Source organism: Apodemus sylvaticus, chromosome 17, assembly GCF_947179515.1.
Source record: "Apodemus sylvaticus chromosome 17, mApoSyl1.1, whole genome shotgun sequence".
Lineage (NCBI taxonomy): Eukaryota > Metazoa > Chordata > Mammalia > Rodentia > Muridae > Apodemus > Apodemus sylvaticus.
In genome coordinates this window covers 7,242,086-7,255,847 of record NC_067488.1, presented here as the reverse complement: position 1 = coordinate 7,255,847, position 13,762 = coordinate 7,242,086, and the positions used below count along the sequence as shown (strand labels likewise).

The 13,762-nt window shown below is 35.3% G+C and overlaps 1 protein-coding gene across 29 annotated transcripts in view; it reads right to left on the bottom strand.

The window, feature by feature from the left end:
- The window catches only part of Rims2 (regulating synaptic membrane exocytosis 2), a 540,571-nt gene that overhangs the window by 234,244 nt on the left and 292,565 nt on the right, over window positions 1-13,762 (bottom strand). For 20 of the 29 annotated variants that reach the window (XM_052160864.1, XM_052160857.1, XM_052160866.1 and 17 more), the window contains 4 exons: window positions 9,002-9,069; window positions 6,976-7,095; window positions 2,057-2,156; window positions 979-1,102 (listed from right to left, as the gene is read on the bottom strand). In XM_052160864.1, coding sequence (XP_052016824.1) covers window positions 979-1,102; window positions 2,057-2,156; window positions 6,976-7,095; window positions 9,002-9,069 — 412 coding nt within the window. Of the gene's footprint in view, window positions 1-978; window positions 1,103-2,056; window positions 2,157-6,975; window positions 7,096-8,676; window positions 8,886-9,001; window positions 9,070-13,762 lie in introns of all 29 variants that reach the window. The other 9 variants (XM_052160861.1, XM_052160860.1, XM_052160863.1 and 6 more) reach the window with 1 other exon arrangement.

Below are 13,762 nucleotides of genomic sequence, written 5' to 3'. Positions count from 1 at the left end.
TATTTCCTAAGTGAATAAACAGTGCATGATTGCTAGAAGGAATTTCTATAGCCTCCATTCATAGGTGCTTGCCTCCCATATAATTTTTTAATAATTTATTCAATAGTTAACTGTCGAGTTACGCATTTTTTCTAATTTAATTCTGATGTCTTTTATATTATTATAGAATATAAGTTTCTACAGAAAAAGCACTGGCAGGACCCGTCATAAATAATCTTTATAACATAGATGAGAGAATTAATTTTACTGCCACTTTTGGGGAAAATAAGCTATTTGCAATGCAATAAATAAATCCAATGACAAAGTGTGTTTTAATGTTGCATATTTTGATGTTACTGATCACTTTTTAAAAGAAACTGCTTTTCCTTAAGTGAGCTCCATATCTGGATATTATATGCTTTTGTTTATCTATCTTTGTAAGCTAGTCTCCATTTGAAAAACAAAAACAAAAAAACTGTAAGATATATAGACCACAGTTATTGACATTTTTGAATGTAAAAGACTAATATAACTTTTCCTAAAAGTAATGACATAATATTTTTCCTATTTGGAAATCAACAACATATTTTATTGCAATCACATAAGGAAAAATCATTAATTGTAATATTAAATATTTTGGTTAAAGAAAAAATAAATCTAGAAAGTAACTAATTTTTATAAAGCAGTCAGACAATTCTGGATCACACACTCCAGAATGCTGAAGAGCATTCAAGTAAGTTAGAGACTGCGCCTGGACCAATGGCTCCAAGGCTAAGAACACGCACTGCTCATGCAGAGGGCCAGGACATGGTTCCTAGCATGTACATGTTGGTTTGCAACCATCCATCCATAACTCTAACACCAAGGAATATGACCACTGTGTGTACCAGGCATGCATGATGTGCACACATATACAGCAAACAAAACACTCATACACATAAAATGAAAATAAGTAAGTCTTAAAAATTTAGTAAAAGAAAATTGCTAAAATTCTCTTACCCAATCGGCCTTGAAACAACAAGCTCAACTTGTGGTTCAGGTTTGGATTCTAGAATAATGTTGTAAACATCCTCAAATGTGGCTCCTTGCAATAGCCTCCCATTCCATTCCAAGACTTCATCACCTACAGTGTCAGGAATAATCTTATAAATATGAGCCAGGCCCACTGAACTTCAGCAAATTCCAGAAGTAAATCCACCTGAACAGAATAGCGTGCACACTGAGAACAACTCAGGCACACAGAATTCGATAGCTAGGATAGCATGTTCAATCCACAGTAATAATGGCCAATAGCACTGCATCAAGTTACATCCATTTGATTTCTTAACAGAAGTTCTAATTGTAGACAATTAGATGGAGACAATGATAAAGGTCAACCCTCTCTTTGAGGACTGCATGATTCTATTCTAGATTTGTAGTGTATACATGGTTAGTTACATACTGCTTCGAGGGTCAATTGACTAAACTCTTACGATCTTTTGTAAAATGTTAAGTGATTCACATTATATGAAATCTTCCTCAAGGAATTTAAGGGTTTCTTCAATAGGAATTGGAGGAATTGGCCAAATAATATGGAATGACATAATTGAGAAAAGGTGCATGAACTTTGTTTCCTAAACAACATTGTAATGTTTTTCAAAAGAAAAATAAAGATTTTGGGAAACAAAACAAGCTAATTTTACAGGCAGACGAGAACATCTGTCACTGACATATAAAGCTGGGGATGTGGAGACCTGAGAGGAAATCTGAGAGAAGCGGGGGAGAGTGGCGAAAAGAGCAAAATGTATTTTGCTTCCAAAAAAAAAGCAGTTTTCAAAAAGATATTATGTCTAGTATATACAAGGAATAAAAGATAAAACTTTCCATTAATGAAAAAAGTTTTAGTTTCTGTGAAAAAGCCTAATCCTTACTGGTAGAATCACTAGTACCAGAGAAGACCTTTCCTTACCTATTCCTAGCTAGCGTTTTCTTTTGGCTAGCGATCAAGCTCAAGGTTTTGCACATGTGGGACAAACATCCTAGGACCTTAGCCCATAGCTGACATTTTAAGTGTAAACAACCAATGGTAAGAACCTACCTGGTCTAAGATGTCCTACAGTATCAGCTAAACTTCCTTTTTTTACTTTGGTAATAAATGCACAAAGTCGACCTGATTCAGTCATCTTTCCTCCTACAACCTGTTTAAAAGAGGAAAAGATTGTCTGACATACTATTAAAGTGAACATAGTCAAAGACTCAAAAAAAAAAAAAAAGCAGACCAATTTAGAGACGTTAAACTGTAATTAATGTACTAAATGTTATTTCTTAAATAGTATAATGCTGCCATTAGACAGTAAATGCCTGCAGAAGGAAATGTATATATTCCAAATTGGCTGTAATTTATTTTCTTCTTGTTAAAATACATATACCTTAAAAATCAACTCAAAAATTTCTTCCTTATTTTAGAATTCTCATTTTTATCATTTCTCAAAACATTATATTACTTTTTAATTATATAAACATTTTTAAGCATAAATTTGAAACATAAAATTTTCATGTTTACTATGATAGACTACTATATTTTCGATCATAATCTTTTAAATATATTGATGATATACATAATAATAGATCTTTCTTAAGAAAAGTATAAAAGCTAACCTCATCAAAAATATAAACTTTACAATATTTGAAGCCCAAATTTTCTACTTTTTATTTTCTATTAAAATATTTATTGTAGAAAAAGAAATGCACATTGGAAACATGCATTAGAAATACTGTAAAATCATATGGAAAATACAATAAATACTCTTACAAAATTAACTATTTGCCTCTGGTCAACCATTCAAGCAGTCCATACCAAAATTCACGGTAGGTGAAGCAAACGATAGTAACTAAAGTCGCTGATGAAACTGGTTTGTTATCTTATGAAGTGAGTTACAGATCACTGAATGAAACAAAAAATTACTGACCTATCTTATCTTTTTCCATGCATATATTCCCCAGTTATGGTGTATTATACTCACTTGCAATTCAGTCAATATTAATTAATACTGCCTATTTCTGAAAGTTAAATGTAAATATACCTTCACATGTTCATGCAAATGTTTTAAGAAAACTTGTTGCTCAAGAAAATTTAACAAGGCTACTGTAATCATTAGTATAACATAGTCAGTACTAATGATTACAAAATTCAGATACTATGCCAGGCATTGTACTAAATACTGGATGCTGCTTTTTTTTTTAATTTTTAATTTTTATTTTTTATTTTTTTAAATTTTATTCGATATATTTTTTTTATTTACATTTCAAATGATTTCCCCTTTTCTGGTTCCCCACTCCCCGAAAGTCACATAAGTCCCCTTCCCTCCCTCTGTTCTCCCACCCATCCCTTCCCATTTCCCTGTTCTGGTTTTGTCTTATACTGCTACACTGGATCTTTCCAGAACTAGGGGCCACTCCTCCATTCTTCTTGTACCTCATTTGAAGTGTGGATTATGTTTTGCATATTCCAGTTTTCCAAGCTAATATCCACTTATTAGTGAGTGCATACCATGATTGATCTTTTGAGACTGGGTTACCTCACTTAGTATGATGTTCTCCAGCTCCATCCATTTGCCTAAGAATTTCATGAATTCATTGTTTCTAATGGCTGAATAGTACTCCATTGTGTAGATATACCACATTTTTTGCATCTGTTGAGGGATACCTGTGTTCTTTCCAGCTTCTGGCTATTATAAATAGGGCTGCTATGAACATAGTGGAACATGTATCCTTATTATATGCTGGGGAATCCTCTGGGTATATGCCCAGAAGTGGTATAGCAGGATCTTTCGGAATTGACATGCCCAGTTTTCTGAGGGACTGCCAGACTGATTTCCAGAGTGGTTGTACTAATTTGCAACCACACCAACAGTGGAAGAGTGTTCCTCTTTCTCCATATCTTCACCAACATCTGCTGTCTCCTGAGTTTTTAAACTTAGCCATTCTGACTGGTGTAAGGTGAAATCTCAGGGTTGTTTTGATTTGCATTTCCTTGATTACTAGTGAAGTTGGGATGCTGCTTTTTTTAAAATTCGTTTTTTACTGGATATTTTATTTATTTGGATTCACCTCGAAACCTCTTTTCCCCTCCCCCTCCCCCTGCTCCCACCCACCCACCCACTCTTACCTCCCTATCCTTGAATTCCCCTACACTGGGGCATCAAGTTTTCACAGGACCAAGTGCCTCTCCTCCAATTGATGTCCAACAAGGCCATCCTCTGCTACATATGCTGCTGAAGCCACAGGTCTCTCTTTGCAAACCCCTTTAGCTCCTTCAGTTTTTCCGCTAACTGCTTCATTGGGGACTACGTGCTCAGTCCTGTGGTTCTCTGCTAGTATCCACCTCTGCATTTGTCAGGCTCTGGTAAAGCCTGTCAGGAGACAGCCGTACTGTCAGCAAGCACTTCATGGCATCCACAATAGTGTCTGGGTTTGGTGACTGTATATGGGATGGATCCCCAGGTGGGTCAGTCTTTGGATAGCCTTTCCTTCAGTCTCTGATTCACACTTTGCCCCTGTATTTGCTCTCTGGAGTATTTTGTTCCCCTTTCTAAGGACTGACACACCTACACTTTGGTCTTCCTTCTTCTTGAGCTTCATATGGTATTTGAATTATATCATGGGTATTTGGAAGTTTTGGGCTAATATCTGCTTATCAGTGAGTGCATAGTGAGTGTATTCTTTTGTGGTAAAGTTACCTGGATGCTGTTTTAGTTTATCATATTTCAACAACTCAAAGTACATGCCATGTCCTCCATTACTTAGACAGACATCTGATGCTATGAGAAGCTTATTCCTCCAATGCTGTGTGAGGAGCACTTACTCCGCCCTTGGCCTACCCTTCCCTTTCCCTCCCATCTCCTGCTCTCCCTGTGCCTCTTCTCCATCTCCTCACAAGGCCTGGATCTGGACCATGTTCACTCTGACTCTCCCAGATGTCTCTGTCTCTATGTTCTCCCTCATCTACAATAAATCCTCTCCACCACGAAAAATCATTGAAATAAAAGTAGCCACGCTAATTGAAATCAGAGCCAAGCCTGTCTGACCTCTGCCCCACTGCTTTATTATGTGCACTCTGAGTTAAAATCCCACCATGTCAGCATGTCTCCTGACCATGGAAAGCATAGAGGACCCCTGTGGATACTGACTAAGATGAGAGATGTAAAATAACCAGATGAGTGTCAAGTACTGCAACCATCCAATTTCACTTACACCAACATTTCTAATGCTGTTTACTATATTCTGGAGTACAATTCCTGTAGCAATGGTTTAACTGAAACATTTATTCTATTTTATTTCAGTTTTCACTAAAATACAAAACCTATTATGCATTCTATACCTAATATACCTTCAAAGCCTAAATAGCATTCTATAATTTTTTCTCAGCTCTCTCCCTGCCTTTCTTCAGCTTTAGCTTCCTTAGTGAATCATCCTGAGGGAATTTCATGAACTCAGGCTCAAAGGGAACAGTTGGCAGTTAGGGCTACATGTGAGTGTCAGGCATTAACTCTCTACAGAATCATTATTTCAGGAAGGTTAGATGTTATGTTGACAATGTACTAATACATTAGTAGTTGAACTATAATTTTATAGTCCAAATATATCATTAATATTGATATGGTTATTTAAGGGTACCTGATGGTTATTTAAGGGTATACATTTCAAATGGTATATTGGGATTGATATAACTCAGTTATAGAGCATTTGACTAGCATGCTTAAGGGCTTTAGTTTGACTCCTGATATCCCAAACCAAGACAAATTAATTTCCCCTAAAATATATACATTTACATGTATTAATACACTTTACTATATCAAATAAGACTTTTATGTAATGTACATATTATATTTTCAAGTTTCATACTCAAAAACTAAAGCAATTATTTTAATACTGAAATAAATATAGGCAAGATAAACAGTATAAGTTCAAGCATATTCATTGCATTTAGGATTCAAACTCTTTTCTAACCAAATTATTATCAATGTCTTTCAAAAACATAGGCAAAACTACTATTATAGACTACAAAAAATAATTTTGTACACGTTTGTGTGTGTACGTATGTGTGTGTGTGTGTGTGTGTGTGTACAGGTTACATGTACATGGGTATGCACAAAATGTGTGCATGTTTTCAGGTGTAAATGTATATAAGTAAGCAAGGATGTGTATGTTCACAAGTGTTCACATGTGTCTGAGTATGCATGGTAATGTGTGAGTTTTCAGGTGTGCATGAGCATGAGTGTATATAGATGTGTGAGTTCACAGATGTACATGTGCATGAGTGATAAGTGTCCCTGGATGTTTATGTTTACAGGTGTGCATGTGCATGAGTGGGCATGGATACCTGTTTGTGTGTTTGCAGGCTTACATGTCAATGAGTATACATAGATTTGTCTGTGTTTTCAGGTGCACATAGGTATGAGGGTGCATGGATGTTTGTGTGTTTTCAGTTACATATGTGTATATATATATGTGTGTGTATGTATGTATGTATATTTGTATGGATGTGTGTGTGTGTGTTTGCAGGTGCATATGTGTATGAGTGTGCATGGACATGTACGCATTTGTATAAAGGCCAAGAACAACCTTTAGTGTCCTAAATCAACAATGATCTGGAACTTGTCAGGCAGACTAGGCTGGCGAGACAGTAAGTACAGGAAATTTGGTCATCTCTGCCTTCCTCAGCTTCAGGATTCCGTGGGCACAGTACCTGGACTGGCTTTGAATTGTGGACTCTGAGGATTGGAATCAGGGCCTCTTACTTGCAAGGTAATCACTTTACTTTACCTCCTATCATGGAAACATCTTAAAAATATTTTGGAAAATGATTTTACAAGAACAATGCAAAATATTTTAGAATTCTTGAAAATAGAAATAAGATATCTCCTTAATTGGCATCGGTATAAAAAAGTATATTTGTTTTGTTGATAAATCTGTAAAGCAATATAGAGCCAAAATCCAAGAAAGTTTGTTACATACCTTTAAGCCCAGCATTGCTCCTGAATCTCGAGGTACACTCCCATCTTTTAAACGCTTATTTAATAAAATACGACCAATTAGGCGATCTCCATCTTTGGATGGCTGCCAGGTCACAGGGTGCTAACATACAATATCAACAATAAGAAAAATTAATTTTATGACAAATTACCATCCTTGAACAGTATCTCTAAACTTCAGAATTCTATAGTAATATGATTACACAAACCAGTTTACATTCCAAGTTACTAATTTAAGAGTTTACTGCATTAGTTTTATAACACCAATTTTATGAATTCAAGCTTTTCTTTTAAATTCAATCATAGCAAATTCTCAGTTATCTGCCAAAATACTATAAAACATAATAGTTCTGAAATTTTCTTTAAAATATTTGATAGCTCAACTTGCTTAAGACTAATTAAAACCTCACAGTCATAAAAGATAGATACAGTAGAAATCTACTTAGTTGATATCATTAAAAAATGATTTCTTCTTCAAACACTTTTGGACAGTTTTGAAATATTTTTACCCTAGTAGTTAAAAGGAGGAACATTGAAACATGAAACCTAAACTCACAATGAACATGAAAATTCACAAAACCACATAAATCTCCACTACCTTTCCAACTGAATTTGCACAGTAGAAACAGGATATACTCAAAGATGAACTGATCATGTTCCTGCTTCATTAAAGTTCATTGAATTTCTTAATAGGCTTTTGCTATATAGCCCAACCTGCTCTTGAACTCACTATGTAGCCTATGCCTATCTGTAAATCTGTAAGGATTCACCTGCCTTTGCAGCAATGACATAAAGGCCACCACACCTGGCAAAAAGGGTTACTAGTTGTTTTAGACTTTTATCTATTCATTTAATTTCTTTTAATAGGTAATTTAAAGACAATTAGTTAAATAATAATATTAACACCTTATTTCATTCCTTGGTTCAGAATTATGTCTTTAAATGATAGACTATTTCATTATGAATAATATGATAAGCTACAAAGTAAATGATTTGTGTAATCATAGTAATTCCATGGTTACCTAAAGGTAGCATGCACAACTCCATGCAAAATTTGGCAGGCAAAAGACAAGTTCCAGGCAATCACATCTATATGGTAAAAGATTATTTTTTGCTACACTAAAAGCAAATAAAATAATAAATATGAAAGCAGATGGTAATGGATCTACTACTGGTTAATTCTACATCAGAATGCTACGACAATAAAGCAAAATGAACAAAATGACAGTGAAAGGGAAAAAAGAAAAACAACATTTTCTGTGCAACAGACCCGATTATCTCCCTTTTGCCTGGGATTCAGATGACTAATAATTTGATTTTTCATCCCAAGGAAAATATATGTAAGTATTAAAATAAGCCAATCCAAAAAATATTTATTTTTTTTATAACAACATTGCAAAATTCTCTTATTCAACTGTATGCAAAACATTCCTTTGTTCCTAAGGTTTACTTTCATTTCCTTAGTTTTGGTATGCTGTCAATCAACAAGAACAGCAAAGCAAGCAAAGGGCTTTTGGCTTGGTTGTTGAGTTGTTTTGTTTTTCTTTTCTGCACCTTACGAGAATGCTACATTGACTCTTGAAATGCCCTGTCCTTTTAGTATGTCCTGTTTCAATGAGTGACAGAGCGCAAACAAAGGAAGACCGAATGAGCAGGCTGGAAGGCAGGCTCCGCGTCTCAGTACCTTATCACTATGGCTATGCTCCTCGTTAAGAGTTGTGCTACTACAGGTATCTACCCCAGAATCCTTAATCTGAGGCTCAGACCATTCCAAATCCTCTTCCAAAGAGTGGCCACCAAAGTACATCATTTTCTTTTGTCTCTCAGACCTGGTGTTAGAATCCGACAAAACTCCCTGCTCACTAGTTTTTCTTTTTCCCTTTTGACTGTCCCCTACAAGTGTGAGATAAAACAAAAAAGATACAAAAAAAGAAAACATGCAAAGGTGTAAATAAAAAGGAGAGTGAGATGGTATCAGGAATTAAGTAGTAAGGCCCCACACGTCTCACCAAAGACACTGGGGACGCCTCACTGCTATGCCAAGACGCATGCTCCAACCAGCTGTACTCCATGTCTCCTGGAGCCCGGCAGGCAAGAACGCAGTCAAGGAGACAATGGGGAAGGACAGACAGAGAAATGATAAACATTTTAAACTGTGGGATCCTGTCTGCTGTCAAGAACTTTATCTGCAGTACTCATAAGATACCAGGAAAAAGCTATGATTTCAAATAGAATTCATGAAATGCAAAATATAAGACTTCTGTAGTCTAGACAGAGGTACAGAACAACAGCCTTGCCAGAGTTTTAAAACCAGAATATTTTTGCTAACAATAAGCAAAAGTAGAAATAAAAATGGTTGGATAAGCTGATTAAGACAAAAACTGATCTGCTGTATATGGTTTTGAGCTAATTTGTTTTTCCATGCTGGTCTAAAGCCATGAGGTTTTTCCTCAAAAGACTGGTAGACATTTGAAAATTAAGTTCTGGCTCAGCAATAATTACTATCTTCAAGCCAAATAATTAGATATTGTGCCTGGAATGAAATATGATAATCTTTATAATGATGAAAACTCCCTCAAAATTTTAAGTGATTAAAAAAATAGCACAACAAATATTCTGTGAGAATGATCAAAAGTATCATTCAATTTCTATCAGTAGAAAGGAAGAGTAAAAACAATAAAATTTACTTATATGACATGAATTATTTCATATTTCATTAATCCAGTTTATCTTTTAAGAAATTACACTATTGCAGTCTTGGTAGACAATTAACATGATGGCAACTTGTAAAAATCTATTTTCCATGCTTAGTTTTTTTTTTTTCAAAAAGAACTTCTTTTCAGTATACATATGCACATATTTTAAACACTATTATTGTTTTAATTAATTTACAAATACTTATGGAAGATCTTCCATTTGTTCTATAACATAGAGGCCAACAAAGAAACATGTTTACAAAGGCTGGGGAGAGACATGACAAATTAGTGTGTCAGAGGACAGAACAAGAGACTATGAGAAAACAGGAAATCTAACATGATTTGAGAATCACCAAACAGCTTCACAGTAATGATATCTGAGATGGGAACTGAAAGATGTGAGACTGGGCAAGTAAAGAGAAAGATAGGCATATGGAAAAGAAAAGATCATTCTAGTTAGACAGATACTGTAAAAAAAAAAAAAAAATTCACCACCATCGCCACCAACAAATGGCAAACCTAAACAAAAGGAACAGATCCTGGAAGCACCCTTCCATTCCGGGTTAAAGATTACCTGTGTCAAACACTAAGTGAACCTCACAGAATCTGACTTACACTTACAAAAGCTGAATCTAAATTCTAAAATCTGGGTTAGAAGAAACCAAAAGCTAAAGGTGTTTCCAATAACCTCTAGGAAGGACACGGTGACTATAACCTACATTAGCTAACACGAGAAAAAGAGACCTGTGAAATTTCACTATCAACATACTGAATACTCAAGGTTAACATTCAGATTTCTGGTTAAAGCGACTGAATAAAGGAAGATGACTTATAAGATGACAAAATTATACAAGAGGAACCTTTTTTGTTGTTATTAGAGAAGATATGGTAGTAAGATATTTTATATTCTCTGAAATAACATTGCCTATAAATAACTTCATAGCAAAATGATTTTTAAACATGTATCCTTGAATTTTTGGAATATATTAAACAGTGGTTGACCTGTATGTATTTGAAGGTCTATAAGTTATTCAAATGGGAATATCTGTTGTGGATAGCCCTGGGCTTGTATTTTGATGCTAATTCCACTCCTCAGAGGGGCTGCCTTGTGAACTTTCTCCCCATCTTAACTTTTCAAATAAAGGCTTGAGCCAATGATTGAGCAGGAGGAAGGAGGAGGAACTGAGGGTTTGGGGGAGGAGAAAAGGATTGTTAGGGGAAGGAGGAGGAGCTACGAGGGATCAGAGAGGCTGCAGAGAGACAATCTCCTGGCTGGGAGAAACCACAAGTTCCATGGGATAATATAGATGGGAATAGAGTAGTGTAGTGGGAGATCTGCCCAATCTAGGCTTGTAGCTTGTTTTGTTATTGAGTGAGTAAACAAAACAGCAACAAATATCAGCAATAAAGACATTTAAAGTGTCCAGAAAAGCAGCTACAAAGTCTGAAAACACATTAGAAATCATGCATTGGGTACCACTCTAGATCCAAGAAATCAAAAAGAATTGGTGATGCCTAGAAATTTCTTTTAACAGGATTTCCAAATAATTATGTTTAAGGTATGTAATTAATGTTTTGACATGGCAACGTGATGCAGTCGGCTACAAATGTATTGTAGCACATTCACAGCTATCTTAGAGCACATACGCATCCAGCCCAGAGACAGGAGAAAATTATCTCTTAAAATTTGTTTGTGAAAACAAATAGAACTATATTATCTAATACACACAAAATAAAATGTATAAAAAGAACTTCAGTTGTCACCCATAGAGCAGAAAGGTGCTTCTCAAATAATGTTATAACACGGATAAAAATTAGAATTCCAGTACTATACACTGACAGGTGGAGATAAGCAGTCTGTTGTATATTTATGCCCCTGTATGGACTACACAAGAGCCTTAAAGTGTTTATATATTAGAAAACGTGTATTTTTTTTCAGGATATACAGTACTTCCCATAGGAAAGCATCTATGTGTTTTGTGGCTAAGGAAGATAAGTAGTTAAGCATATACATAAAAACCAAGAAGGGTAGAGAATCCATTCAGTTCACAGTCTCTGGCTTCCCTGATTCCAAACTACATGATGATCAGAAATAAGGCCTGTACTCTGTAAAAATAAAGTAGTTACCACTTTAAACTATTTGAAAACAAAGAAAAAACATCCTATTAATGAAAGAAGGGGGTGAGGAAGTACAATGTGGCTGGCCTTGAATAGCATTGGCTGACACAGTAAAAACTAATGTCATTTTGAAAATTAAGTAAAATACCAGCAAACATAAAAAGATGCTTAACCTATCACAATTAACATATATAAACATTAGTAGCCACTATTTAATATTAACTCTTGTCTGACTCCAAAGGGAAAAACTAAGGTAATCAACTACGCTTCTCATAACACTATGAAAGCGTATTCATGGGCCTAGAGTAAGAACTGTTAAAAGACACAAGGCGACAATTTTACCTGAAAAATACCTGAAACTTAACCAGGAAGATGGATAGGCTCCACCACAGTATGGGAAGGAGAGAGCAATGACAATCTCTTTGAACACACAAGACAATCACTCAGTCTGAAACAGAAAAGGACTAAAGACTTACAGAAGACGGCAGGCCTGAGAGTCAGTAACAAAGATACTCAGACAGTGGTTATAGCATGAAAAGAAAAAGTGGAGGAGCTGGGCAAGGCCTAGAAGGTGAGCGCAGAAAAAGGCTTATGCTAGAAAGATGGAAGCCTACAGTCGTGATGTTATATACATGGTTAAACTAGAATACAAAACCCATACAAATATACAGATTAATCAAACTAAAAAATAAAGCTAAATATTATAACATACCAAAATGTATAAGAAATAAAAAAGAATCACGCTGAATGACAGCAAATGCTGCATCAGAACTTGGAAGGTTACAGGGAGCCACACAACGGTAGTTTTTAGTGTCAAATTGGTTACTGGGTAGAAGCCAGGGACCCCTGTGCATGAATTAAGGAAAGGCTGGAAGAAGCTGAGGAGGAGGGAGACCCCACAGGAAGACCTGCAGTCTCAACTAACCCAGACCCCGAATCTCTCAGACACTGAGCCACCAACCAGCATACACCAGCTGACGTGAGTCCTGACACATACAGTAGAGGACTGCCGGGTATGGCCTCAGTGAGAGAAGATCCTAACCCTGGAGAGACTTGAGGCCCCAGGGAGTGGGAAAGCCCAGACAGGGTTTGGGGGAAGAGTTGTGGGGGAGACAACCTCTTGGAGACAGTGGGAAGGAAGAATGGGTGAGGAACTGTTGGAAGGTAGACCAGGAGGTGGGTAACAACTAGACTGTAAAAAAATAAAATTAATAATAAAGAAGTCTGCCTAGATTATAAATATGATGAACAACATTCTCAAAGAAGGAGACTAAGTGGGCATGTCACCAGCAGACCAACTCTGAAAGAATGGCTAAAAGAAGACTAGATAAGGACACAGAAAGACAAGAAGCCTACAATATTAGAAAGGAATAGGAAACATGGTGAGTCCAAATATGGATAAATACAATCAAATTTTGTTTTCTTGAGTTTTCTAAATCAGTTTAGATATTGGAAGTTCAAGATATACAATATTTAATTTTTGATTTTCAACACCATATAAAAATATTTAAGAGGAGATAAACATAAGAGTAAAAGGTTTCTATATTTATCGCTAACTTGTTAATATAAATGCTAGTAGTATGCAAAATGTATACATATATTAGCTAAATCAATCAATTATAAAAATCATGAAAAAGAATAACCATAAAAATATTAAAATACAATCTTTAAAATATTCAAACAAGTCATGGAAATACAAGAAAAACATCAGAAACAAAAAAACAGAAATGGAAAAGGTAAAAGAAAGTAAAAATAATACATTTAACTATGGACATGGGAATGCCTAACAAAATACTCACAAATAAAATTCACAAAGGAAGAAATAGTACATAACCAAGTCAAGTTTCTGTCAGGAATACAGATTATACTTAAGTGTTTGAAAAATCAATGTATATAAGTCAAAGAAGAAAACCAAATGATCCTAACAATTTAAATATTGATAGTGAAAATATATTT